The sequence below is a fragment of the Clytia hemisphaerica genome, unplaced genomic scaffold (assembly GCF_902728285.1).
Source record: "Clytia hemisphaerica strain Z4C2 unplaced genomic scaffold, Clytia hemisphaerica genome assembly, whole genome shotgun sequence".
In the NCBI taxonomy this organism is placed as follows: Eukaryota; Metazoa; Cnidaria; class Hydrozoa; order Leptothecata; family Clytiidae; genus Clytia; species Clytia hemisphaerica.
The window spans coordinates 164382-190819 of NW_027104238.1; the positions used below are offsets into that span (position 1 = coordinate 164382).

General features: G+C 35.6%; 1 protein-coding gene across 1 annotated transcript in view; it reads right to left on the bottom strand.

Annotated features, from left to right (window-relative positions):
• LOC136816082 (uncharacterized) overlaps positions 1 to 24298 on the bottom strand; it is a 36949-nt gene extending 12651 nt beyond the window's left edge. Inside the window, exons 1-20 of the mRNA XM_067072515.1 lie at positions 24158 to 24298; positions 23440 to 23768; positions 22009 to 22198; positions 21399 to 21614; positions 20457 to 20963; positions 19883 to 20178; positions 19441 to 19597; positions 18836 to 19237; positions 18129 to 18296; positions 16958 to 17200; positions 14911 to 15282; positions 13506 to 13979; positions 12627 to 12770; positions 11698 to 12234; positions 11090 to 11358; positions 10318 to 10444; positions 9476 to 9699; positions 8293 to 8465; positions 5418 to 5544; positions 4427 to 4616 (exon numbers count right to left, since the gene is read on the bottom strand). Of these exons, the coding sequence (XP_066928616.1) occupies positions 4427 to 4616; positions 5418 to 5544; positions 8293 to 8465; positions 9476 to 9699; positions 10318 to 10444; positions 11090 to 11358; positions 11698 to 12234; positions 12627 to 12770; positions 13506 to 13979; positions 14911 to 15282; positions 16958 to 17200; positions 18129 to 18296; positions 18836 to 19237; positions 19441 to 19597; positions 19883 to 20178; positions 20457 to 20963; positions 21399 to 21614; positions 22009 to 22198; positions 23440 to 23768; positions 24158 to 24275 (5263 nt within the window). The 5' untranslated portion in view covers positions 24276 to 24298. The remainder of the gene's footprint in view (positions 1 to 4426; positions 4617 to 5417; positions 5545 to 8292; positions 8466 to 9475; positions 9700 to 10317; positions 10445 to 11089; positions 11359 to 11697; positions 12235 to 12626; positions 12771 to 13505; positions 13980 to 14910; positions 15283 to 16957; positions 17201 to 18128; positions 18297 to 18835; positions 19238 to 19440; positions 19598 to 19882; positions 20179 to 20456; positions 20964 to 21398; positions 21615 to 22008; positions 22199 to 23439; positions 23769 to 24157) is intronic.
• Positions 24299 to 26438: the final 2140 nt, after the last annotated feature.

Consider the following 26438-nt stretch of genomic DNA (forward strand, 5'->3'; position numbering starts at 1 on the left):
TTCGATATCCGATTTTTCATGTTGAATATATGGTTTATCGTTCACCAATTAGCAGAAAATCATTTTAATTTTTCCCTATTTCATTCAGTTCTTCTCTCTTTATGACATTTTCGAACGTTTTACTTTCTTATTTAAGGATGTCAATTTCATTGTTTTTTCTCTTTTAATTACAAAACGTTCGAATTTCCTTTCTCTTTTGTTAATAAAAAGAACTTTCTTTTATCTGTTTTTATATATGTGACATTTGAATAATTATTTGATCAAAATACTATTTTTTTCTGTTTTTTTTTTATGCTCGCTGCTACAGAAGAGATATTTTGCTATCGGATATCTAAAATTATTATATACCTGTAGGCAAAAACAGCCATTGAATAATTCCTGATATACCATGGCTATTAAACCACGGTAGAATTTTTTTTTCAAATTGTGCTTTCAAAGTTTGATTTTTTTTGTCGTTTTTGTTGTTATATCAAAGAAATTCATTAAAATAAATCTATTGTCAATTTCATGAACACATTTTATGACTCAAAGTAATTAAGAAAATCATTAAAAAATAAAAACATTCGAACGTTCGATTATATGGCTATGGGAGTGTTTTATGTGAAACGTTTAACAATTGACATGTAATGTTTCGTTTTTGCCTCTAGGTATATAATAAAACATATATTCAATAGGTTTTCGTTGGTTATTGGATTTATTAACCCTCGGTGATGTATATTCAACTCGGCTTCGCCTCGTTGAATATTACATCACCTCGGGTTAATAAATCTCAATAACCAACTTTTACCTATTGAATATCTGCTTAATATTCGACAGTGCGTTTTGCCTAGAAGAGGTGGACGATAACAGGAATTATTCAATGGCTGTTTTTGCCTACAGGTATATAATATGTAAATGTATATTATTTTACAGCAAGAAAATAAAAGAGTTAAACAATCTACAATCTCATTTACTTGTTAAACCACGCTTTTCATATTCTAGATTCTTTGCAAGACACACTAGTGCCACGGTTAACAGAGTGGACAGTCTTTATTGTTCTGTTTCTCGCATGGGAAGGACTGTTTCTATCATTTTTGCAACACATTCCAAAAAAATTCAAAAATTCTTTTTTAGCATCAGAATTGAATTTATAAAAAATGATCACATCCCAAATACCATTAGATATTGCAATCATAGAATTAACAGAGTCTAGATAATCTCTTGTATCAGGGTTCTTAAAAAATTTGGAATAGTCGTCTGCAAACTTATCCGGTTGAAAAACTCGGCTAATAAATAACATTACTACACCAGGGACGATGGTTAAGAAATAGCTAGCCGTTATCCATATACACATTTTGAGAGCTCTCATTGAGCGCTTTTTTGTTAAATTACGTTGTCTACTTTGTTCTTCTTGTGTCGAGCTAACAAAAGTTGCAGCAATATCCTTACATTGCCTCTTGACCAAACGGTATAAATATATATTGCAAATCAAGATTGTGATCCCACTAATATTCGCATACAAGATTGCAAAAAGATATGCCAGTGTTGAAAATAACCTCCAAACAGAAAATATCACCAAGAGTGAAAGACTTCCCAACACAGTAAGTATAGCATGTTTTTTAGTCAAATTTTCGTAAACGAAGGGCTTGTAAACTGAGATGAACCTTACGGTCGATAATAAAGTACTGAAACAAATCGTCAGACCCACACACAAATCACGGGTGTTTAAGGTTGCTGTTTTTAATGCCAGATTTTTACTACCAAAGAAGAGTGCCCATAACACGGTCATATATGCCATATTCGATAGAGCATGCGATGAAAATAGCAAGACAATTAATATGTTCGGGAAGCGTGATCTAAGACTCCTAGATTTTGTGATCGTGACTACAGAGATCACGTTAAGCATGAACGTGACTACCATTTTGACCACTAAGATGGTCACCAGTAAAACCATCGACCAATGAATCATTTTGGAGGTTTTTATTTTTCAGTTAATATGACTCCAAACTATTTCATTAAAACAGGAGAAGAAAAATGAAAATGAAGGTACGAGGCTTAGCGTAAAGTAATTAATAATTATTTATAGAAGAGGGAAGTGATGAAAAGGCTACTGTCTCGATTCAATTAATATTGTTTTTTTTTTTTGTTTTCACTAAAAGTTAAAAGCAATATATCGAAGAACAACTTTTTTGGTGAAAAGCAATCTTTTAACCCTTTGAGTGCCAGGGTCCTTTTTTCTAAGTTTTTTTTAAAAAATCGCTAGTTCAAACTTTAAGGGCTTATATCTCCTGATCTAGAAGGAATTAGAAGCTCGTATATAGTTCGTTGGATAGCTTAGAGTCTCTTCTTTCTTTTGGGCGCCTTCGGCGCCGCCCGATTTAGGAAGGGCGTGGTGGGCGGCGGCCAGGGGGGGGGGGGTAGGTTAGGGAATTAAAGCAGCCAGGCCCGCTGCGCGGACCTGACTGAACTGATGAAAAGGTGCCCAGTGGTAAAATTTCAAATCAATTCACTAGAAGACAGAATAAAGTAAAACAGGGCCAAATTTGGAGGTTCTTGGATCACTCGTTGACCAAAAATAGTCAAAAAAACGGTCAGAATCTCAAAAAAGTGAATTTTTGTCAATTTTTTGCATTTTTTTGACTTTTTTGCTTAAAATTTCGCTGGAAAGACTCACTTTTGAATTTTTTTTTGCTTGACCATAAAGGACAATCTAATTCCTACGAGTTCGACCAAAAATAACGATTTCTAACTCAAACTGGGCATTACAGGAGGGCTTCGCCCTCCTATATAGCCCATGTCGTATATATACGACATCGGCACTTAAAGGGTTAACAGGAAACTTCATAGAGTAGAAAGTTACGAAACACGTTTTTTATATTTAAGAACAAACTATATAAGAACAGAAGGCTTCGGTGATCAAAATCTTAAGAACAAGTTAAGAACATTTTAACCTAAAACTCCTGATTTCTTTGGAAAATGGACAAAATTATACTAAAAAAATGGTGAAAATAAGAACATGTTAACAAGATTTTTAGGCTTGAAACGAGAAAAGCTAAGAACATCTGAAGGCTTCAAAATTTTTGGATGTTCTTATGAAAAAACGTGTAAAGTGAAAAATTCGATATTACCATTAACATTAAGACCATTAACACATAAAGGCAAGTTATGAAATATACGAAGACATTGAACCCATTGACTTCAAAGACCCGAAGGAGCTAGACCCGCTAAAAAAACAGCTAAAAACACTCCTTTTCGCTATTTTGTGTGAGATAGCTAAAAGATATATTTTGATTCCTAAACGGGGAACCTTTTAACACCACACTTTGGCTCTTGTTGAATAAAACAATAGGGGGAGGAAAAAGTTTCTCTTATTGGTCATAAATTCATTTTGAAGTGAAAAGATAGGAAATAGATTTCAACGTTACTTTTAGCAAAAAGAGAAAAGAAAAATAGCGAACTACACGTGACCGCCAAATTCGGATTCTACTTATCTATCAAATTGATTGTTTTAACCGCTTGTAACATTTCCGTCAAACTCACCTAACATCTCCTACCCTATCTAAATCCGAGAAAGACAGAGGAAGCTCTTAGGTATTCAACAAGCTATGAACGAGTTTCTAAATCCTTTTAGATCCAAAAAACAACCGTTAGAGCTAGTCACTTTTGTAAAAGAAAACTACAAAAAAGCCTGAAACTTAAATGGTCAAACTCTTCATGGTAAAGCTTTGCTTTCGTTCCATTTCCGTGCGAGAAACAGTGGAGATTTTGGGAAAACCACTATTATACAATATTAACAGATTTGAATGCCAATACCACTGACCTTTATATATCCCTGGACCAAGCTATATCCACCATCTTTGATCGAAGTTTTTCTTCAATTGGTATCCGTAAAGAAGCCATTGCAGTGTTAAAAATTACGGCGCTTCATCATCAAAAGTTTTCGAAGGAACGTAGATCTAGCGCTCTCAATGCATTTACACCGCTAGTGAGTAGCGCCACCACTTTTCAAAAAACTATCTAAGATTTTGCTTGGCCAGGATTTAGAAACTCCCAGGGTCCAGGGTATATAAAAGTCAGTGGTCAATACGAGAAACTACTGACCGCAGCTATAGTACAAACCGAGCTGACGAGGTCTATGCGTTGGCTAAGGTCAATATTTGACCAACAGAACTGTTTTAATATTGTATTTATTAACTGGTGAGTCTTTAAATGACAGAAGGAAGGCGTTAGTTATCAATTTTCATCAAGTTTCCCTTCTTTTCCTGCTCTGACTTTTTCTAAATTTGCTTTTAAAATGCAATAAATTCTGAAGAAGAAAACTATGTGAGTGCAACCAAGGCTTGTGTAACTAATAGCAACGGTCTATACGGGAGAATATAGACCGATAGAGAACCAATCAGATTAAGGTCACAACCACTAAAAAAATAAAAAAATGTACACGTCTTACCATGCATTGTGGGACAAAGCCGTATCAATTCAATGTGAAAAATGGACATTGCAAAATCGTAGATTTGAAAACATCCTATTCTGCCGGTCCAATAAGAGGTGTAGTCTCGCAGGCCATAGTAGACGGGATCGCGAAAGAAGTGTAACTGATTTGGGATTACAATGCTATTCAGGTTGACCTCCTTCACTACCTACATGTTGCGAATAAAAAAATACGTAATGAAATTTTCGTATAGACCGATTCCGTGTGACGTCATTTTTACCCACCTTGCTTAGCTCTAAGGCTTTAATTGTTCCTCTTTGACCTACGCATAGTTTTCTGTTTGTTTTTTAATTTCGTGGGTGAAAATTAGTTAGTTAGAAACAGGCAGCTTGCTTGAGATTTGGTTGAAAATAGTGCCTAACTGGATTTTGCCGAATCAGTTTATTATGAGTATCATGAAAAATATCTTACCTATTATCAACTCACAATTTACAAAATTTGTTTTTTATACCGCCTCGGACGTTTATTAAATTCTAAAGATTTTAGGAGGGGTGTTTATTAAATAATCTTTATCCAAGGTCACTTTAATAAAGTGAATGGTGACCTTGTTTTGCCTTTTTGTCTTCTTTCAGTTCAAATATCTCATTTTAGAGGTGAAAAATTAGGTCAAAATTAGTTTGAGTACTGAAATAATACAATTATCAGCACAAGTTTTTCCTCCATATCATTCTCCCTTAGGGCTAATTGTTTCAAACAAACGCCCCACCTGGAGGCGAGGCGTTTACTCAAAGAGGGCGTTTACTCAAAGAGGGCGTTTATTTGAGGTGTGCTTTTATTAAAAAATTTTCCGGTAGGGAGGGGCGTTTGTTCGATGTGATACGGTAACTGTAGAAAATGGAGACCAAGCTAGGCCCCAGCGAAGGTTAAGACATAAAACAAATTGATATTGGAAACAATATTTAATAGACATTCAAAACTATGCAGCAAAAAGTAAGCGATGACTGCATACTTTTTCGTTATAAATGAAAGAGAATTTGGGTTTATCATATCGAAATCCGATGTAATGCCATGTTTCATGAGCCAGTTTGGTGTTGCAGGTAATGATCTGCCAATTCCCACCGTCTGATCTTGTCATGCTAAAAAGAGAAAAAAATGATATGTAGAAATCATGCTGTTAACAACTGCATAAAGTTTATAAATGAAAAAAATGTATAAGATATAGGGGGTTCTTTTTTAGAGGTGTCAAAGTTTGATGACGTCATCATGTGGTAATGACAAAATGTTGATGCTCGAAGGGTTAAAAAGATGAAGAAAATAAATGAAGCAAAATTTGACTAAATCTTTCATATCACGATAACCTGACGTCAATTGTATACTTTCTATTGATAAAATATTTGACGTCACTTTTCAACTATCTTTTTTCTCTGAATGCCGAGGTGTTCAGAGGCTCGTTAGAAAAAATTAGTGAAATTTCGCTAGAATTGTGTGTATTAGAGAATATTTTTGTATTAATATGGATTTTGGAAAGATGGAAATGAGTTGGGAGGAAGGAGATGTCATTTCTAAAATCTTGAACGAAAATGAGAACAAAATGTCGTTCAAAAATGAAGAAAAAACACCCATGAAATCTTTGTATGAAGAATTTCTGGAAATCGGTGAAAAATACGAATTTCCTCCAAGAACAGTTGAAGTTGAAGAATTTGATTGTGTTGAGCTTTTGAAAGAAACAGAGGTGGCTGATGAACAAATGATGAAAATGAACGGTGGATCTTCGAATGGTACTTTGAAGAAGAATTCACAATTCAGACCAGATGCACAATCAAAACTTTCAAATACTGTACAAATAAAGTCAACACCTTTTGTTGCCAATGCTGAAAGAATTCCATCAGAAGAAAGTAATTTATCAACAAAAACAAACAACCCTGTAACAGAACTTTCCAACAAGACAGTTGTTCGACCTCCGCCAGGTTTTCCTGCGAAACCAAAAGGTGAGAAACCGAATTCAAACGCCGTCCAAAGATTATTGAATCAGTCACCTCCACAGGAATTAAAACCAACAGCAAACCATTTCAAAGACATTCCAAATATCCAATCAAGCATCTCCAATACAAAGCCATCCAAATTGTCAGGAATGATGAAAGAATTTGAATGTTTGAGTGTGGTGATGGATCAAGAGATTCATAAATATGAAAATCAACTTTTGACCAATAGAACCAAAGATGAAGGTCGCATTGATATGATGAAAACATTGTATTATGAACAACAAGAAAAAGTGGAAAATTCGAATCTCAATCACCATCAGAAAATCAAAATGTTGGAAAAACAACACCAAGAGAAAATACGTGAAATGGAACTTCAGCACCAACGAGAACTTCAAAAACTGAAGAAGAATTTTGAGAAGGAGAAAACAGGAGTCGAAGAACTTCAAATAGAATTTCATAAATTGTTGGATGAAAGACAGCATGAAGTGGACGCTTTGAATGTTAAGATCAATGGTTTACAATCTGAATCGCTGGATCAAGAAACTCCTTTTCCATTAGCTTCTGGTGTTGATGATGTTAAGAAATTGCAAAACGAATTCAACAATGAATTGTTTAAACGTGAAGAAGAAATTGATCGATTGAATGCTACCATCTTTGATTTGAGATACAAACTAGAAGCTTATGAAGAAGGAGGACATGACCATATTGCTTGGGAGGTAAACGATGAGAATCCGTTGATCGACTTAAGTCCATCTCTCTATAAATCTACCTGAGATTTTCGTATAACGTTGGTAACCAAGTACTATTTGCAAACGATATTTATTATTGTAAATTTATTACTTTATTTTCAAGTCAGGACCAACATAGTAAATATTATAACAGAGTTATGGCTGCGTTATCCTGTAAAAATATTCAAATAAAAAGAATGTTCATAAAGCCGGAGGAGATGCAAAAATCTAGCTATTAAAATCAGTCGTCAATTACTTTCTTAGTCGAAGCTGAGTTGTTGGTTGATATACTTCACTTTCCTCTTTTACAGAATGAAGAACTGACAGAGAAGTTGGCGATCAAAGATGAATACATTTCCACCTTAAAATTGCAAATTGAAAATCTTGAGAAAGTTCATCAACAGAACGAATGGAAATTATCACAAGCCGACGACAATTTGGAAATGGTTGAACGAAAAGCCACAGACAAGGAAATGAAATCTCTAGGTAAGTTTCTGAGATTTTTTGGGTTGTTTTGTTTAAATTCTGACGCTTTTACCGCTAACGGAATTCAATTATCAGGGGATTATCAGTCATCATTTTTGGAAACTAATCGAATAAATTGGCACCTGGATTATCTTGAAACATTATTCTCCCTTGAACACTGACATTTTTAATATTTCCAAAATTGAAAAATAATCGGAGCTTATTTTTGCTTTTTAGAAGTGATGACAAAAATGAGGACCGAACTGATCAAAGAACAGCAATTAAACCAACAATTGCATCAACATATTGCCACGATGGATGCAAACCTCACTCAAATCGCCCAACATAATAACGCTTTTAAAAAGAACAAGGAGCTTGACCAGGCTAACCGAGAGAAACTAGCCCGAATGACAAAACGATCAGTTTCTCGTAAATCTTCGATCGATCTTTCGAATGATGTTGTTATGAAGTCTTTAGGTTGGTGTATCACTCCATCGCAATCTTACCAAGCGACATCTTTATAATTTTTTTCTCTAAATATACCATCTCAATTAAAAAACACAAGTTTGATATTTGTAGGAGGGTTGCGAGGTGACTTAAAATTTATTATACTTTGATGTCAACTCCAGACTGGAGTTTTTGGACATTTTTTAAGAACATTTTCGCACAAAAAAAAATTTAATGCGGATTTTAAAAATTCATTACATACTTGATAGCTAATTGATTTCTGTTATTTTGAAAAATTTCGAATCGACTGTCAAATCCGTCACCGAAAAGCATGATGGTCCTTCGGTTAGCATGATTATAAAGATAAATATGGAAGAGAATGGTGAACTGATCTTCCATCATTGCTGGTATGTTGCCAGTGTCTTCAACGCGAACCTGTTGTATGGAAAAAAAAAGTGAAATTGTTTTTAAAGTTAAACTTATGTGTTCACTTAACTTTTAGGAGGAAATTTTCGCGGAATTTAATTTCGCGGTAGAGTGAAATTTTTGTTCAGATTATGGCCTATTTTTGTCCTAAAAAGAACAATTTTAGAGGTAATTTTTTAAATCCAATATTTGTTTCGCGGAACTAAATTTCGCGGATTTGTCAAATTTCTTCCCTTAAGGTAAAAGCGAAGGAGAAAACTTCGGAGATAACTTGATATAAAAAATTATAACTAAACAACCTTTGAGAAGGATTTTTTTTTTCAACTAAGGCCGCATAAGGTCACATAAGTGTCAACTGTCTTAGAAGATCAATTAGTTTAGACGGCTCACCTTTCGCCCTGCCTATTCTAATTGTAAGAGTAGGCACACAGCGGGTACAAAGTGGGCAGTTAAATTCTTTGCTTCAAAAAGGTTGAAAGAAGACATTGCATTGACGTCAAAAGACGGCAATACATTGACTTTAGAAAGTCCACTTTATGCTAGCCTATACTAGACGTCACGGCTTTTTTTCTACGCTGTAACGTCTATTCCACTTTGCGACTTTTTCGAATGTTTTGAGCCCAGGTTTTCGGGCTCTAAACATTCGATTTTTTGACGTCACTTTAAACTTTTGAAGCCCTTGCAGTAGGGAAAAATCGAATTTGTGACACTTGAAAGGCTTCTATTTTTCGAAAATCGTCAATGTGGAACTCACTAAGAAACGGGATGAAAAATCCCGGTTTTTGGTGAGGTACTCGCTAACTTTTAGCCAGTACCTTCCCACAAACCAAATTTTTTCTTTGTTTTATGATCGCGATTTAACGTCTGTTACTTTCGTCTAACAGGCTAGCTAACTTTATGCTCACCTTAATTCACAATTAGAATAAGCAGATAGCGAAAAGTCGACCGTTTAAACTAGAGCTAAGAGTCCTTCCTAAGTAAAAGTAGACAGGTTATTAAGTGATCAGAAGCTTAATTACCTTATAAGCGTGTAAGTAATGACCGTGGGCGCCTTGTGCCCACATCGAATTACCAGGATAGTCGAACCAATCTCTTGTATAACTATACAGGAGTAGAGTAATGCTCAAGTGGAGATTGAAAGGACCGTAATCATCGATCCAAGACATTGAAGTGAATGGATAAAAGAGGATTGGTAAGGAGATGTTGAGCAGTTGTAGTTCAAGTTTGTACGATTCTTTACCCTCTAAAATGGAAAGAATAATCAAAAACTCATTGATGGTGTACACATTTTTTCTATCATAAGAACATCCAAAATAATTGAAGCCTTCGGATGTTCTTAAATTGTTGAGTTTCAAGCCTAAAATTGTTCTTAACATGTTCTTATAATACTCCTCATTTTTTATGTATTTTTGTCTATTTTCCTAAGAAATTGGCTGTTTTCGAGTCCGCGAAGCCTTAAAATGTTCTTAACTTGTTCTTAACATTTTGGCCATTGAAGCCTTATGTTCTTATATAGTTTGTTCTTATAAAAAACGTGTATAAATGAATCAAGAAGATCAAAACAAGAAGATCATTTTTCTTAGGTACACTCAAGTCTTAAAAGAAGTAATGATTTTTTTACATTTTGTTATAATGTTATTCGGCTGGTTACAGACAAACGGACGGACGGACGAACATCGGTTAATATAAAGGACATCCCACCCACCGGGGTAGGTCCAAAAACGAAATGTCTTTAAGTTTGAAAAGAGTTAATGATCGGGTAAATCCTCACTAGATCAATGTACTGAAAACAATAGCAGAACTTAAAACTACCTGGTTAAAATGAATAATTTGGATAACAGGGAAAGCATTCAAATCTTACCATATTCAGTTTTTGGAACATATTGTGCAGTGATTTGGTCGTCCGGAAAAGGAGTTTTCGAAAGTTGCACGTTATCAATAGCAATTGTAGAGTCTTCGCCAAATGAATTCAAAGCCATAATCTCCAACTGAGAAAAAAATAGAGGAATACTTTTGAAAAAGATTTTCGCTATTACAGCTTTATCTTAACTTGCACGCTGACACATGTTATCTGATATTCTGATGGCGGACTGGTGGCGTTTATAAAGCTCTAAAGAAGGGGGAATTTTTCACCGGAGAGGAATGATAGGCGGCCACATCCCCAGTCGGGCTCAACGGTCTTTGAGTATGAGCTTGATTATATTTTGCACAATCGCCGAAATGTTATATAAATGTTCTACATCACATATAATGCGCATGCGTAAATTAAAACCACAAGTGATTATTACACGCGATGATATACTATGAAGACTATAGGGTGGTCATTCTTAATGGTCGGGATATGGAGGTTTCTTATAAGAAACATTTTTTATAGGAAAATCGATGTTTTATAAGAAACATTTTTTATAAGAATATCGATCTTCCCAGTTAGGGTTAGGGTTGGAGCCCGAAACAATAGCATAATTATACTAATTATGCTATTAATGATGTAATCTTTACTATACGAGATTTCTCATTGACCGCCCTCTAAAGAACACATAAAAATCCCTAAAATTTCAAGCTAAAATTCAAAAAGAGATACTTGTTTTTTTTCTTGGTTATTTAAGTCAAACATATCAACGTTCTCTTGTTACCTTTATGTTACTGTTAGAAGGCTCAATATTGATTCTAACATTCTTCCAACCAGGTCCTTGATCATTGGCAATCGCTACAAGAGGAGTGCTTTTAGCTGTACGAGTAGGATATTGGTTTCTGGCAGTAGATGCAAATTTCCAAACAATGAGTTGGCCAGCATCTTCTCCTGACAACCAAAACCAAAAAGAAAGGCTTTGGACGCCGACAATGATTGAGTCAGTGATGTATGATAAGAATTTGGTGTTTTGAGGGAAATACAAGTATTTACCTTGAAGAAGGAAAAAACAGAATTTGTAACAAGAAATCCTATGAAATCGCAGCAATCGAAAGGACGTTATTATACGGACTAAACATACAGACTACTATTATACAGGCTTTCTAACGAGCCAAAACTTATTGCTCTTTTTCGTGAGGTATTTTGAAGTCTTTAAATTAATTTAAGTCAGGATGAAATTAGTTTAGCCACAAAGTTACTCCAAGAAGTCATGGTTAAATCCAGACGCCGTCATTATTTTTTTAGTCCCTAAAGATAAGACATTTCCAGTCTAGATTATCAAAATCACATTTATAGATTATAAAGAAATTTTAAGATAATGAATATCATTACTTGGTGAAAAATCTCGAAATTGAAGGTCGAAGATACAATCGTCAGGTTGATAGTACAATGTACCGCTCGTCTGTTCTCCTTCAGCGTTCGAACTGATGACTAACGTCAGAAAATTCTTTGAGCCCCAGTCTTTCCGACTCACAGTCCGTTGCACGAGGTGAGCAATGTCTAATTCAGTATAGCCTTGGTTATTAGGTTGTAGATGAGCGTCCAGGCTAGCTCCGAAATCTAACAAATCACCACCGTAAGTGTTACAATCTGTGTTTGTTTCAATGTTATCTTTAAATAAATTGACTGTAAAGGACATGCCATTGGTCAAAGTTGTGGAATGTAATTTAAGCTTTATGGTTGCCTTGACTACCAAGATGTTTGGTCGGACGTTCACTTTATATTGCATTAAGACTTTGCTTCTCAAGATTTGACTTGGTGCAATGATCCCAAAGACTGGTGTATTGTTGGCGCAAATCATTTGATTGTCAAGCGAGACATTTAAGCTGCGTAGAACATCGGGCCGAAGGTTAAAGTTGTAGATTACAGCTGTAAAAGAGATGTAATATTTTATTATCTGTCTGAAATATTTTCATGTTATTTTTCAGTTCCTGTTTCTTACTAAACAAAAGATATTAAATTCCTAAAGAAAATTAAAAAAGTTTTTGCAAGAAAAATCTAATGATTAGGCCATAAAGATTGAGGAAAATTATTTATTAATGATATTCATGACGTAATGTTTTCTACGAAAATACCCCGGTTTGCGCCAGTAGTGGCAAATTTAAACTAGACAAAACTTGTATAAAATTTGCCACTACTGGCAAAAACCGGAGTCTTTCCGTAAAAAACATTACGTCATGCATATCATGAATATGAATATTCATTCGTTTTTAACACTGTCAGAAGTGTCCGAATGCATCAAAACGAAAAAAATCTCATACCGGACAGGTTATGTTCATTTCGGACATACTGGTCGGCATCAAAACACAGACCATCGGTTCGTTTAGGGTCGATACAATTTGCTTGGATTGAATATGCAGTTGATTTAGCCGCTTCGTCGTGTTCGTCGTCGAAAGGGATTGAAACTTGTAAACAAGTTGATAAAATTCATATAAGGGGGTACATTTACCCAGCATTAGGGGATGGTTTTTCATGAAAAACAATATTACTCGAAATTTTCCTTAATAGCAATTCAAATATTTCTTCAGCTCGCTGATCTCTTAGTCTTACTAATTGCCTGGATAGGGCTTTCCAATCAAGTAGTTATAGAGTAGGGGTAGAGTAGTTGTCCGTCATGTTTTTCTAAATCCCAAATTGTTTGAAATTTGAACGTTTGAAAATAAAAGGTAAATTACATAGCGGATAAGCCGACTTATACAAAAATGGACACACTTCCACGGAAATCTGTGAGGCGTTATATTTTCTAGTGTGTAAAGGAATACGATATCTGTGCTTTAGCTACTAAATTTTTGGAAGGGAATTGGGCTCTTCCAGAAAATGTTCATACATGGGGTGGAGGATATAGTGTCTGGGGGGGGGGTAGTGAAAAATCTACAAAATTTGCCTTGTCCAGGGGTAACCTTGCTCTATTTGGGGGGTAACCTTGCTCTATTTGGGGGGGTAACCTTGCTCTATTTGGGGGTAACTTTGCTGTTTTGGGGTATTTTGAGTGTCCAGGGGGTCAACTTATGCTTGTCTGAGGGGGGTAAATTTCCAAAAAATGTTATATCTTCCACCCCCCCATATTCATATTTTTTTCTGGAAAAGCCCATTGTCCCCATGAGTGTTTGAGTGTCCATTTAATTGTGTTAAAAACTTACAGCTTGAATAAGTTTGATCTAAGTCATCCGTATTCATTGGATGTCTCCAAAATTTGACATTGGAGAAATATCCAGAAGAGTAACGTTTAATGTATGAGTAACGTGACCCAACTACCAAATAATCAGCAAATGTTGGCGGTAATGCTTTGCACGATATGTTGTGAATCTTAGTTGCTGTGGATACTAAGGCACCATTACGATAAAGTTTAACGCTATCTTCTATTTGGTTATATACCATTGTTATTTCGTAATGAGCTGCATGAGATGCGTATGTGGATCCTTCAAATAAACCAAAGTCGCCTTGGACAGCATATACCAACCTTGTTGACCAAATAAAACCGATATAAAAGCCTTTACCAGCATAACTTCGAGGTCCTAATCGTTCCAAACCACCACTTAGGATTTCCATAGTTGCAAAATTGTTGGTCCTATATGAAAGTGCTTTCAATTCGTTTTCTTCTATGTCTTCATGTTCTGAAAGAGAAAAGAGACTTACCGTTATTGCGGTGCGGACAGTATGACTCAAGGGATTTTTCTAAGCATTTTAAGCTGGGGCCTTTTTTGTAAAATTAGATTGAGTTTCTAATATGCTTGAAAGGGAATTTTCTCAGCAAAACTGTATATTGATGAAGCTAGGGGTTGGGTTTGTGTTCAGAGGGCGAAGCTCCCAAATATATTTTGAATATGTAGCTAATATTAGAGAATTTTGTTTGTAAACAACAAACAAGTTTAATTTTGCTAGAAAATATCTTTTATATTTTGGATTGAGTTTCCAAAACTCAATCTTAGATTTGAGTATTTTGGCCTTTCATTGACTGAAGGGAAAGCACTTAACAATATAACAAGGGGTCAAACCAGGATACCCAATGAAACCTTTCGTAAGACTAGCCCGAACTGATTTTTTTTCCAAAATACAATGTCTTTAACAAATAAGGACGCCATTGAGACCTGGGAAATCGTTACCATGAGATCCCAGTCAAAACTTCAAAGGAAAATTAGGGTTAGAAAATTAGCTGATTTTCAAAATTATCATTATCAATAAAAAGCGAAAATCTGAGTAAATATGTATATTATAGAGAAGATGAAGACCAGTTGCAAAAACACCATCGAAAAGACAACACACGAGGTTGACAGTGGTAGTTCCCTGCCGTAAAAACGCCTACCACGCCCATTGGTTTATCCTTGGAAGCAACACAACATCAACTAACAACATCGACAAACAACAACTTATAAAAGCAATTATATTTTAAGGAAATATACAAAAATAGCACCATATACATAGACGGCCTCAGATCCTTCTCATCGTCCAAAATATTATAGATAAAATGAAACCTTTACTCAAATTTTTGTTTGTGGGACAATAAAATTTTGATTTTTGAGATAAATAGATGTAAAAATGACTTACTTTGACAGATGACTTGTGTATCGGTTAACGTTTTATCTTCCAAACCATCAAGATACTTCATATAAACACGACTCCCTGACCCAGCATTGGGTTCACCAGTGCGCCAAGGTAGATAATTATAAACCCATTTACCATTAGTTGAAATTAAGTATTTGAACCTACTATCAAATTGACCATCTATAGGAAGTGCTACTGATTGCCCGTTGACTAGAGTTTCTCTCAAATATTCTTTAAAACGTTCATATTCAAGCTCAGAGAAAAAGTGAGGTAGATGACCTTGACCGTTCCATTGTGTCTTACAGAAATCAGTCAATTGATTGTATTGAAGTTGTTCGTTGCTGAATCGTTTGGAATACATCGTCTCTTCAGTATCTAAGAGAGATACATGAGAAATCATTTACTTATTAAAATCTCCAATAATAATTTCTTTTCTGTCGTCTTTAGATTCATTTCTAGTAGAAACCACACTATGGATTTGAATTCAAATAACATTGACGGCTGCCTGTCAGGCACATTTCTCAGAATATTCAATGTGGGGAAATTAACACAACAATGGTAAAAGTCTTGGTTAATTCAGAACCGAATTCTTGATATTCGTGACGTTATCTTGTATACGGAAACATATGAAATACATCGGGCGTTTGTCACCAGTTTCATTACTTAAAATTAAAACTGGGTGTTTCCGTTTAAAATATTACATCATGAACATCAAGAATTTCTTTAAAAGTTTTGTTTTTAAATAAGAGTGATTTCGTTTGCTTACTCATCAATTTTTCACCCCATTGGATCGACACGGATGTTGAGCAAGATTGGTCAGAAAGAGCATTTTTTGCTTATATCAGCATAATATAAGAATAGGCAGACACTGTCCTGATATGAAATATGTGTCTGATATGAAACGGAAACACTTATATAAAAACAAAACCTTTAAGTAATTTCTAGCTATTCAAATAGACATTGAGAAGTCAATTCTGTTGCAATCTTTTAATTTACAATGTCTTCTGACATTACATCACGGACCCAACAGCTGATTGGTTGTAAGTGACGTAAAATCAATCAATACATAACTTGCAACCAACCAGCTGTCTTGTCCGTGGAAGACATTGCGATGCTACATATCATGAATAGGGTAATCTTACAATGTCTTCTGACATTACATCACGGACTCAACAGCTGATTGGTTGTAAGCATGGATTTATTATAGAGACTCTGGATAAATATCGAATGAAACGGTGGAGAGCGAAGTATTGTTTTTCTATTGTTTCAGAAAACAATCAATGTACAGGCTTTGTCCGCAAAGGACAACTGTCATGGCGGCTCGAAGGACTCTGATTTTGAAAAATGATCAATACTCTTATTTCTAAAAAGTTCTCTAACTTTTTCTGATCGTACTTTTGCTGGCTCAAAGATTGAAAATAAATACTAGAATACCAAGCAAATACATTTATGAAATCTGGTGTGAGAAAAACATCAACAGACGAGTAAAATCAGACAAAATGCTTATAATGACACGAAATTTTGAATTGGGATTATCTTTCCAATATTTCTCCGAGAAAAGCTGAGACTGACATATATTAGACGTGAGTCTCATAGCTCCACTGTGGTATGAAAATCTTTTGGTGGCACGTGGTGGCAAGGTGGATTTTTGGAGGTTGAAGTTTAAACATTTCTGGTGTCAATATTCAATTTCTTATACATAGCATGTTTTTGCATCATTCTCAAAATTTAAAATGTCATAAAGACGTATAATTAGTAATTAACTAGATGAGTTTGAATCTCGGAGGATAACTTAAAGTCTCATTTGGGAATTGGATAAGTGTATTTTGATGAGAAATGCAATTAAAATGCTACGAAAAATCATTTAATGGTGGTAGGAGGGTGAACAATAATGTGGACAAGGCTTGCACATGAGAAATTGGCAAAAATCAACCCGTTGTTTTTCCAGTGTCTATAATAAATCCATGGTTGTAAGTGACGTAAAATCAATCGATACGTCACTTGCAACTAATCAGCTGCCTTATCTGTGGGTAATATAGGGTAATCTTACAATGTTGACCATCGCTAGCCATCAATCGAATTGATGGGTCACCACCACTGTTGTCACAAGTATAAAGGATAATTCCATCATCATCAGCTACATTGTGTTTAAAACGATCCAAACATTTACCACTGCCTAAATGCTTTAACGCTTTACCATCTGTATGTTCAAATTTTGTGTTTATGGAACCGTCGCATGCACCTAATTTCAATTTACAACCATTGTTATTGCATTCTGGTACGACACATTTACCTACAAACAAAATAAAATAGCAAGTTTTCAGTAAGTTTTTTAGTCAAAAGAAAGCAATATGTAAAGGTCTGTGCCCACTTGAAACATTTTTCATAAAAAAAAATATCTAGTGGCCCCACCTCAAATAACGGAAAGAAAAACATATACAAATTGGTTTCTGAAACAAAAATGTTGCAGGCCCGACGGAATCGGAGAGACTGGAGAGCCTCCCTAAATTTGATCAAATGAGATTTTTTTCTCAAATTCCTAGCAAATTTTATCTCATTTTCAACCTTCAGCCTCCCTACTTTTGTGGTTTTTCCGCCGGGCCTGCGTTGCAGAAAGAAACTTTTCATTTTAGTTACACGATGACTGCAACAAAAATTGTTTTTGTTTGAGACTTCTCTGAGGCAGGTGGGCCACTTGAAACAAAGTTTAGCAATTGAATTACAACTTATTTATGTTTCATTTTGACGAAATTTGTTTCAATCGGCCCCAGACCTTAATGTATAAATGCGTTTTCAATGGTAACAATCAGTAAGATTACCATGAATGCAAGAAAGCAAAATTTTTGTAGGTGGTGTGAAAATTTAAAGTAGAAATCGAATCACTAACTAAAGAATGACTTCGAACGGAAATTCCTTGTTATGCGTTTTAAATTATAAATACAGTGAAATAAATAGAATTACAAAGTACTCAAGAAAATTCGAAAAGATTCGAGCGAAATATCAAGAAATAAAGAACTAACTTGCAATTGCTACACGGTGTTTCATGCTGCCGCAATGTTCAGGCAATGCAGGTGTATCATTGTACATTATTGAATTATTATTATTGATTATTGAATCTACAATACACATGCATTGCTTGAAGATTGCGGCAGCATGAAACACCGTGTAGCAATTGTAAGTTAGTTCTTTATTTCTTAAATTATCAGGAATTATAACCTTACCCGTGTCACCGTAAACAAGTTCGTTGTTTATAGTGAAATAAAACAAATCATAGCATTCGCCTCGGACGTGAAGATGAGGGTATAGAAAACCAATACATGGACAAGGTTCGATACCAAATCGACAAGTAGGACCTCCAAACACTAAATTATGGTGTGAATAACGTTTACCTGAATGAAAACAAAAATGATATTTAATAGCAGTTAATTAAAGTCTGCCATGATTAAATAATAATTACATAATTACCTAAAAAACTTAGTTTATTTAGCTTTTGACAGTGAAAAAATTGCCTTTGTTAAGCCCTTGAGCCTTACCAGCTTGGTTGCTTATGTAAAAATGTATAATTTTAAGACGTTTTAGCAGGTAAAATCTTACTTTTAAAATGCTAAATTAAACTTTTGTTTAATAGGGCCTGTTGTGTCGTAGCCTGGATAGACCACTTTTTTCCATTGCAAAACATATAAGAGAGTAAATCCTCTTGACAATAAGGTATGAGGAGTTCAAGGATTATTTCTAAAGTTCGGAAACTCAACAAACAAACTTACTTTATTTGACTACGAGAGAAAGGCTTTTCATGGATGTTTATAGATGCAGTCAGAGCTCTAGATAAGTTCCGTAGCTAAAAATATGATGAAGAGGGCCAAGGAAGAACTGCTGTAGAAATGATGAAGATTTTCAGCAAAATGGAGTGCAAATTAAAACTATTTACCCTGTGCGTAGACATCAAAGCAAACTTCAGTATTCTCCTCAGTAGGAGAATCAAGAAAGTCAGTTATAAACCAGACATTCAAAATATCATCGGTTTTAATGAAGACGGGGTGAGCTGCTTTCATGATAAACTCGTCCACATTCATATCATGATTGTAAAGAAACTCATCTGATCCATCGTGACTTGGTGATAGAATATCTTTGTTTGCATTGGTGACAATCATGGTTTGTATGGATCCAGAACATCCCCATTTACTACCACAATAACCACCACTTTTGTATACCAATTTGAAATGTGAAGCTTCGATGGATTTTTTTGAGCTCAATACAGCAGGTTGGTCACCTCCTCCTTGAGCGCAAACAACGTTTTCGTTTAACTTCATCCAAGTTCGTGGCTCGTATTCTGAAAAAAAAGTTGAAGAAAAGAGTTGCAGTAAAATAGTTTTTGCGCACTTGGGCTATTGGGAAATGTTTGTACATGGGGGATGAAGGTTTCTAATCTTGTTGCACTTATTTTTACTACATGCAGCTTCATCAGACCTTTCAATCAAAACAAAACCTTTAAGTCTATCAATAATATTGAAAAGTCAAGGCCAGTATAAACACCTTGTATCTTGCATTCCACAACATCAAATCGTAGACCGCCTCCAGATTCACCAATGTAGTCCACTGCAATGATTTGTATCCAACGAGCCAACACCATTCTTTGCAAAGGGAGGTACTCGACCAAGTCACCAGACTTATCGTATCTCCTCTCGAATACCTGTGATGAAAATAGTTCATTGAGAGGTCAGATCGTATATTATTTTTCATAGGGCAAACATATGGGAGGAGTAAAAAATACCAGGATGACTGCTGGGAATTGAGACTAGTACTAGGTCTTGATGAAAGAAAATGACAAGCAAAATTTCATTCCAGTCACCAGCTTTGATTTTGTATCATGAATTTGACTAAAATTAGTTCGGAAGGATAAATTAAACAAACAAAGAGAGCAGCGACAGATGCAAATTGACTATACGTATACTTTTATGTTTTTATTTCCACTCACCCTTTCTTTTGAGTCCCAGTCCCCCACGGTAATCTTATGCCACGTCGTGTTATCCCTTGAGTAACGAATTTTAAATTTGGTCAAGATACTCAATTTATCACCATCCTTCAACCCAGCAACTTTGATGGTAGAAATAGCTCTCTTTCTGTATAAATTGATTGTAAAAACACCATCCTGACATGCTTTCCAACCTTTACGACTAAACTTGATATCATGGGCGTGGTCATTCCCACATGTCTCTTTGAAATTGGTATATGGAAGATAATACACGATGTTTTCCTCGTGGTATTTGCATACTAAAACAAATTTGTGGAAAATTCATTAAAAGAACGACTGATAAGTATTCCCATGCATTCCAAGTCTTACATTAAATATTAAAGCATAAAATACTAAGTTTTATGTGGGCCCCTTTTTAAATGTCACTCCAAACCTTCTAAACCAAAGTTCAAATATCTATAAATTAATCAATCCCTAACACAATTCAGCGAATATTTTATATCATTTGATAATCTACCAACAAACAGCTTGTTATTTTTTTGTAACTTGAAAAATAAAAAAATAAACATTGTCATACCGTATTGATGATGTTGCTGGAAATGTAAGCCCCCTTTTACACTCAGTACCTTTGCCGCATCATTTGCTGGTGTAAAACGAAAAGCAATTCGCTCAATATTCATCCAATTCGATTGGTTCATTGCAGTTCTTATACTGTTACCAATACTCATGAAATAAAAATAACTGTTCGCCCTGTAATGTGAGATAGACACCGACTGTGTGTAATCAGGTGTTTGCCCACCATCAGAACATTCTGTAACTATAGTTTCGGGAGGTTGAAGAAAGATATCGAGAATGAATTGAAGACTATTTTGACCAGATAGAGGCGTACGTATAAACATACGGTAGGCTGTAGTATAAGCTACAGTATAAGGTGGAAGTCCTTCACTGAAAGTTGTTAAAGCATATATAGGGCGATCGAATGTGATAATTTCTTCATCTGATATACAAGTGCCAGAATCGTCCGCAAAATAAATATCTTCTCGACTGATTGGTGTACTACGATATCCCCAGCTCACTCCACTCACTGAAAAACAATAAAAAATGCATATTTTTGTGTTTTGCAACATGTGTAACATTAACTGAAACCGAAAAAAACTGGACCAAACCAAATATCATTATTTGAAAATTTCCGTGTTGAAAAATTCTTGCCTGGCAAATTGTTTAAAAATATGGGCATGAAAGTCGGCTAAATAATGCAAAAGAAGAGTATGCTAACTTGCGTGGGTGTGTGGGCTGAGTCGGTTCACCCATACACCCACTCAACTCACGCACCCACTTCCACACTCAAAAATATGCATTTACACAGGGAGCTCAAGTCTTAGGTGATTTATGAAACTATAAAATATTTATCGCATTACACATATGAGGTTATTATAAACACACACATCAGCAAATATAAACAACTCTAGTCTGCTCGAGAAAGTTAATAAAGAGCCGAATCTATAGAATAAGAACGAACCTCTGCTTCTCATTGAAACTGTAAATCCCTGTTCACACTTATCCGGGTTGATTAAACAGTCATCAGGAGGGATTTGTTCTGAACGTAGTTGTGTATATCTTGAACCATGTGTGACCATTCCAAATGCATAAGATCTAAAGTTATGTGTGTGTTCACCATCAACATTTCCATATTCATCCACAAATTGCGGTATTGAAAACTCCCAGTGATGATCGGCTGTTAGAGAAAGAGAATACAAGAATGTACTACCAACGTAGTTTCTTTCCGACCTAGATCGAAGGATAATGATGAACATGAGGGTACCGAAATCTTTTCTTGCGTTTTTTTTCAACTTACCACGGGATCAACTTATTCGAATATCTATGTTTGTTATTGAAAGAAACAAATTCTCTTATATTTTTCGCATAAAAGTTTTGTTTTAATTTTAATTTGCAAGTTTTTTCTTCCTTTTCGCGGTGAAAAAGCGGGATAATTTAAAAAATAAAGCAGATCTTGAATTTGGTTAAGAGTTAACTAAGGGTGGTGTCGTAAAGTAGCAGGGTGTAGAAGGGCTTCTGTGATTCCAAAACATTTTATAAAAAATGATACCCTCGTATTTGCGGAAACTTACGCGTTAAGTATTGAACTCCATAAAGTTGAAGTTTGATGATAGGGCATTGATGTGTTGCTGCTGAACCATCACAAAATGGAATTAAACGAAGTCTCCTCAAAGTGATGAAGTTTGGTTGAATGATGTGAGTAGTATTTTGATAAGTTCTTTGCTCTTCAGATAGAAGTTGAAAATCAGGTGGCGTTATTATCTAAATACAAAAAAAGTATAGCGAGTATGAAAAAGATTAATTTTCAATAGTTTGATGTAACAACGCAAATGATAAAGTATTGTGGCACAGACACGTTTAGCTGTTTGTAGTTAGTTGATCCGACTCGCTATAAGTTTATAAATACTGATTTCTAGAGCAAAGTTTGGGCGGCAGAAAATGAAAGTTAAATGAGAGTCAAGTGTATTCCAAATTCCAGTACTTTTTGAAGTCTTCAGGCTGCCCAAAATAGGCTTGTGACATCTGGGCTCCAATAACGAGAGGCCATCCAAAGATTTGCCAGTCTGTACCAGACGAAAACGCTTTTGTATGGGAGAATAAAAAAAAAGTGGTTGGTGGTCCAGGTGCGAGCCACAATATCAGACAAAAACTACAATTAAGTAGTAAGCCTGCGATCGCAGTCGGAGGCGATGCGAAGGCTCCTCTTTTGAAAGCTATCTACCCGAAGGTAGGGGAGAACGCCTCTCTTTCTCCCTGGATTGCTCCACTTACCCTAGCCTGGATATCCAGGCTGTAAATTATTTCACAGTCTAGTTTTTGATATTTTTATGTTCTGGTTTACAGCCTGGTCTCCCTAGAGCGATTTGCATTCTCTTTAAGAGAATGCAGTCCGCTTGCTTGCGCTCACTTCGCTAAAACCGTAAGGGCCAATCTACACGGCGTTGAGCAATTCTAAAGCAAAAATAGGATAGTCTTCCAGTTGCTAATGAAGATAGGGCTTTCTGTTACATGAAAACATGAAAAAGAAGAAAACAGAGGCAAGTTCATTTTCCAAGAAAACATGGTTGGTCATGATAATGCATGCAAACTTTTTTATGGACTTTGGTGTAATCTTTGGATGTTTTAAATAGTTTTAGATCTTGTAAGACTGCTTTTTATTAATTTCTGTTTTGCTGCCCTGGGTTGGCTAGGAAACATGGGTTTTCACTTTCATTCTCTAGGGAGACCAAGCTCTATAATTTTAGAATTTTGTATGTTGAGGTAAATTTTGTTTTTTCTAAAATTTTGAGCTTGGATATCCAGGCTACACTTACCCTTGATCCTTCTCTTAATTGCTGAGCATCAAGCAGAGAGGCATCAAGTACCATTTAGGAAATCTTGGGTATGACCCGGCTGGGGGTTGAACCCACAACCTTGCACACCGTAGCCGGATGCTCTACAACTGCACTACAGTCGCTAGTTTTCTCAGAGTTAATGTATAAGTCATAAGAAAAGTGCCCAACCTTTGTTTGATTTTCCCACTGATACTCAACCAATGAATCATTACTACCAAGGCCATATTTGATCCAATATTTGCCAGATCCTGAAGATCCAATCTTCTGTTGAAGCCAGATAGCTTGTACTTTATATCGTTCATTTAGTTGCACTTCAACCCAATATTCTTCAATAGATTGCGAAGTTTGTGAAATGCTGGGTACCGGTGTGACAGACCATCCAGCACCGAAACTGTACGGTAACAACTCGCGATTGAAAGTTTGTTGATCGTTAGAATCGGTGATATTGACGTATCGTTGGTTGAGGATTGACGTAGACGAGAGGAGCAAAAGTGAAGCTATGACAAGAGTGAAAAGCATACAAGGTTAATCAATTTTGTCAGTGAAGTATTTAATGTTGTCAAATCATTATCCCAAAGAAACATGGACTGAAGCTATGAGAAGTGACGATGTTAAGTTAAGCAATTCTTTACCTATTCTACTAATTCACCTCCATTCTCAACTTTTTAGCTTTCCTCTCTTGAGAGATGACCCAGTGGACCAAGGGCAAGGCACAAGTGCCACAAACTGAGGAGTTTCTAATTTGACTCCTGCCCTCCTTCCAATGTTCCGGCGATCAAAAGAAGTCGAATTACAGAAAGTCTTTTTGAAGAGTTTCTTGAAGAGGAAGAAATTGGTTGAATTTAAGTGTATAAATAGATGTTATGTTTTCCACTATTTTACTTACTATCATAATATGGGCATCCGTAAAGTTGTATCTGAACACCGAGGGTTTTAGAAGTCTGCTCTTGAAACTCTATCATTAGCAATTTGACACGCAAAGATTTTTCCAACCATACCAGCATATGTTCTTGACTTGAATCGATTGGTAGATACTAAATTGAACAAATATATGGTGATATTACTAGTTGTGTACCTAAGATATTCAACGATATCATTATCAAGGACTTACCATTAAGTTCGAATGAGTTAGAATCTCACTTCAGTCCTCAGTTTAGTAGTTCTCTATCAAACCGAGGTCAATGCACACATACATACGTGTTGGCACTTACTGGTTGTCTAAAAAGTATGACTTTTTCGCCAGAGATAAAATTCAAGACAAATAACAGAAAAAACATATCAATTTTCCTTCATTAGCGATGTAATGTATGTCCAGTAAAGTGAAGAGAGTGGAGAATGACAAATTTTTTGTTCACCTTTCTGCGAAAGGAGATACTACTAAATACCAATTAGGAAGAAACATCTCCCTGGATTCCCACAATTTTTGACAAATCACCACACTACTTTCTAGGTCGAATATTTTCCATTTTAAATTTTGAATAACCTTACCCTATTCATACTAGGCTTTAAGAGGCGATTCAAAACTAGGGGGGGCTGTTCCTGTACCACCCCTTAACTTTTGATCTAGTGGGTCTTTTGTTATGAAATTTGGCACACAAGATCCTTGTCATATAAGGTAACTTTTGACTAAATATTTTTTGATGACGTCTCTCATCATGCCCAAAGTGAACAAAAACCGAACAAATTTCCTTTGTTCTTATAAATAGCTATTGTATTCTAACAAAGGCTTTAGAAAAAAAGTTCCCGTTCAACAAATTGTGGTTTAAACGATATATTTGACATACAAAATAAATTTTCAGGTGTCAATTTATTTTTATTTTGAAGGTAAATAAAAGGTAGGAATTTACAGAAAATTTCACGCCAAAAGCTCTATTCTTTCAGGAGCTATTTAACATTAGTTTCACCCTCGAACAGAAACAGCCCTCCCTAGCACGAATAAGGTTAAATAACAAACCTCAGAGCTGGTACCATCCTTGCGAGCCGTTAAATCTTGGAGCCACGTCAAATCTTCAGTATCCGTTGAAAGATATTTCAACTTATACGACGTGGGGTGTTGATCAGGTTGGAATTTGAAATGCACTCCTGTTAATATCATGGTATCATGAAATCTGATCAAAATGGATTCTTTGCCGTTTGTTGTGGTTGTAGTGCACCATGGTGATGAATCCATGCGACCAGCATGCAACGCTCGACATCCATTTTGTCCGCTATCCGATCTACTAGTGTATGTGATCTGTGATAGGTCAATAGATCCATCGCGAAAACCAAGTGGTCTATTACAAACTATGAAAGGAAAGAAAATTAGAGTATTAGAGCCACAGACATTATATTCTTTTACACACTAGATAGTCTCACAGATTTCCCTCGGAACTGTGTCCAGTTTGAAGTAGAGTAGTCCACCATGCTGTTTTCCAGTTTACCATAGATTTTCGAACGTTCGAATTTCAAAACATTCGAATCGCGCTGTTGACGACAATAATTGAAAACAAGATGACAGACTAGTCAGCCAGTCTAAACCTGGACACGCTTTCTGTATTCGGGTAGCCCAATCCAGTCAAGTAGTTAGCGATCAGTGATTAAAACGCAGGCTTATTTTTTAAACGATCACTTCTGTAAGGGTAAATTCTAAATCAATCACTTGGTACAGTCGAGTAAGCCTTAATAGAAGATTAGCGTTACGAAGTGCAGTGGTAGAGCATCCAGTTACAGTTCGCAGGGTTGTGGGTTCAACCTCCAGCCGGGTCATACCAAAGATTCTCAAAATGGTACTCTGATTGATGCTCAGCAATTAAGAGAAGGATCAAGGGTAAGTGGAGCAATCCAGGGAGAAAGAGTAGCGCCCTCCCCAACCTTCGGGTAGTAGCTATCGAAAGAGGATCCTTCGGGTCGCCTCCGACTGCGGTCGCAGACTTACTTACTACTTAATAGAAGATTATCAATTTTCTTACCATTCTCTGATCGTCTTTGTGTCAACAAAGCATAATGTAGCAAAGCCAAGAAGAAGATGGCCTTCTAAAAAAACAAATTCAAAGATAAATGCATGCGAATAGTATCCAATTTGAATAAACGGAAAAAATCAAATTCATCTTTCAAACTAAAATAAATAATCAAATGTTGTGTTTGAAAAATGATAAGACGGAACTCAACATTAATATCACTTGTATATG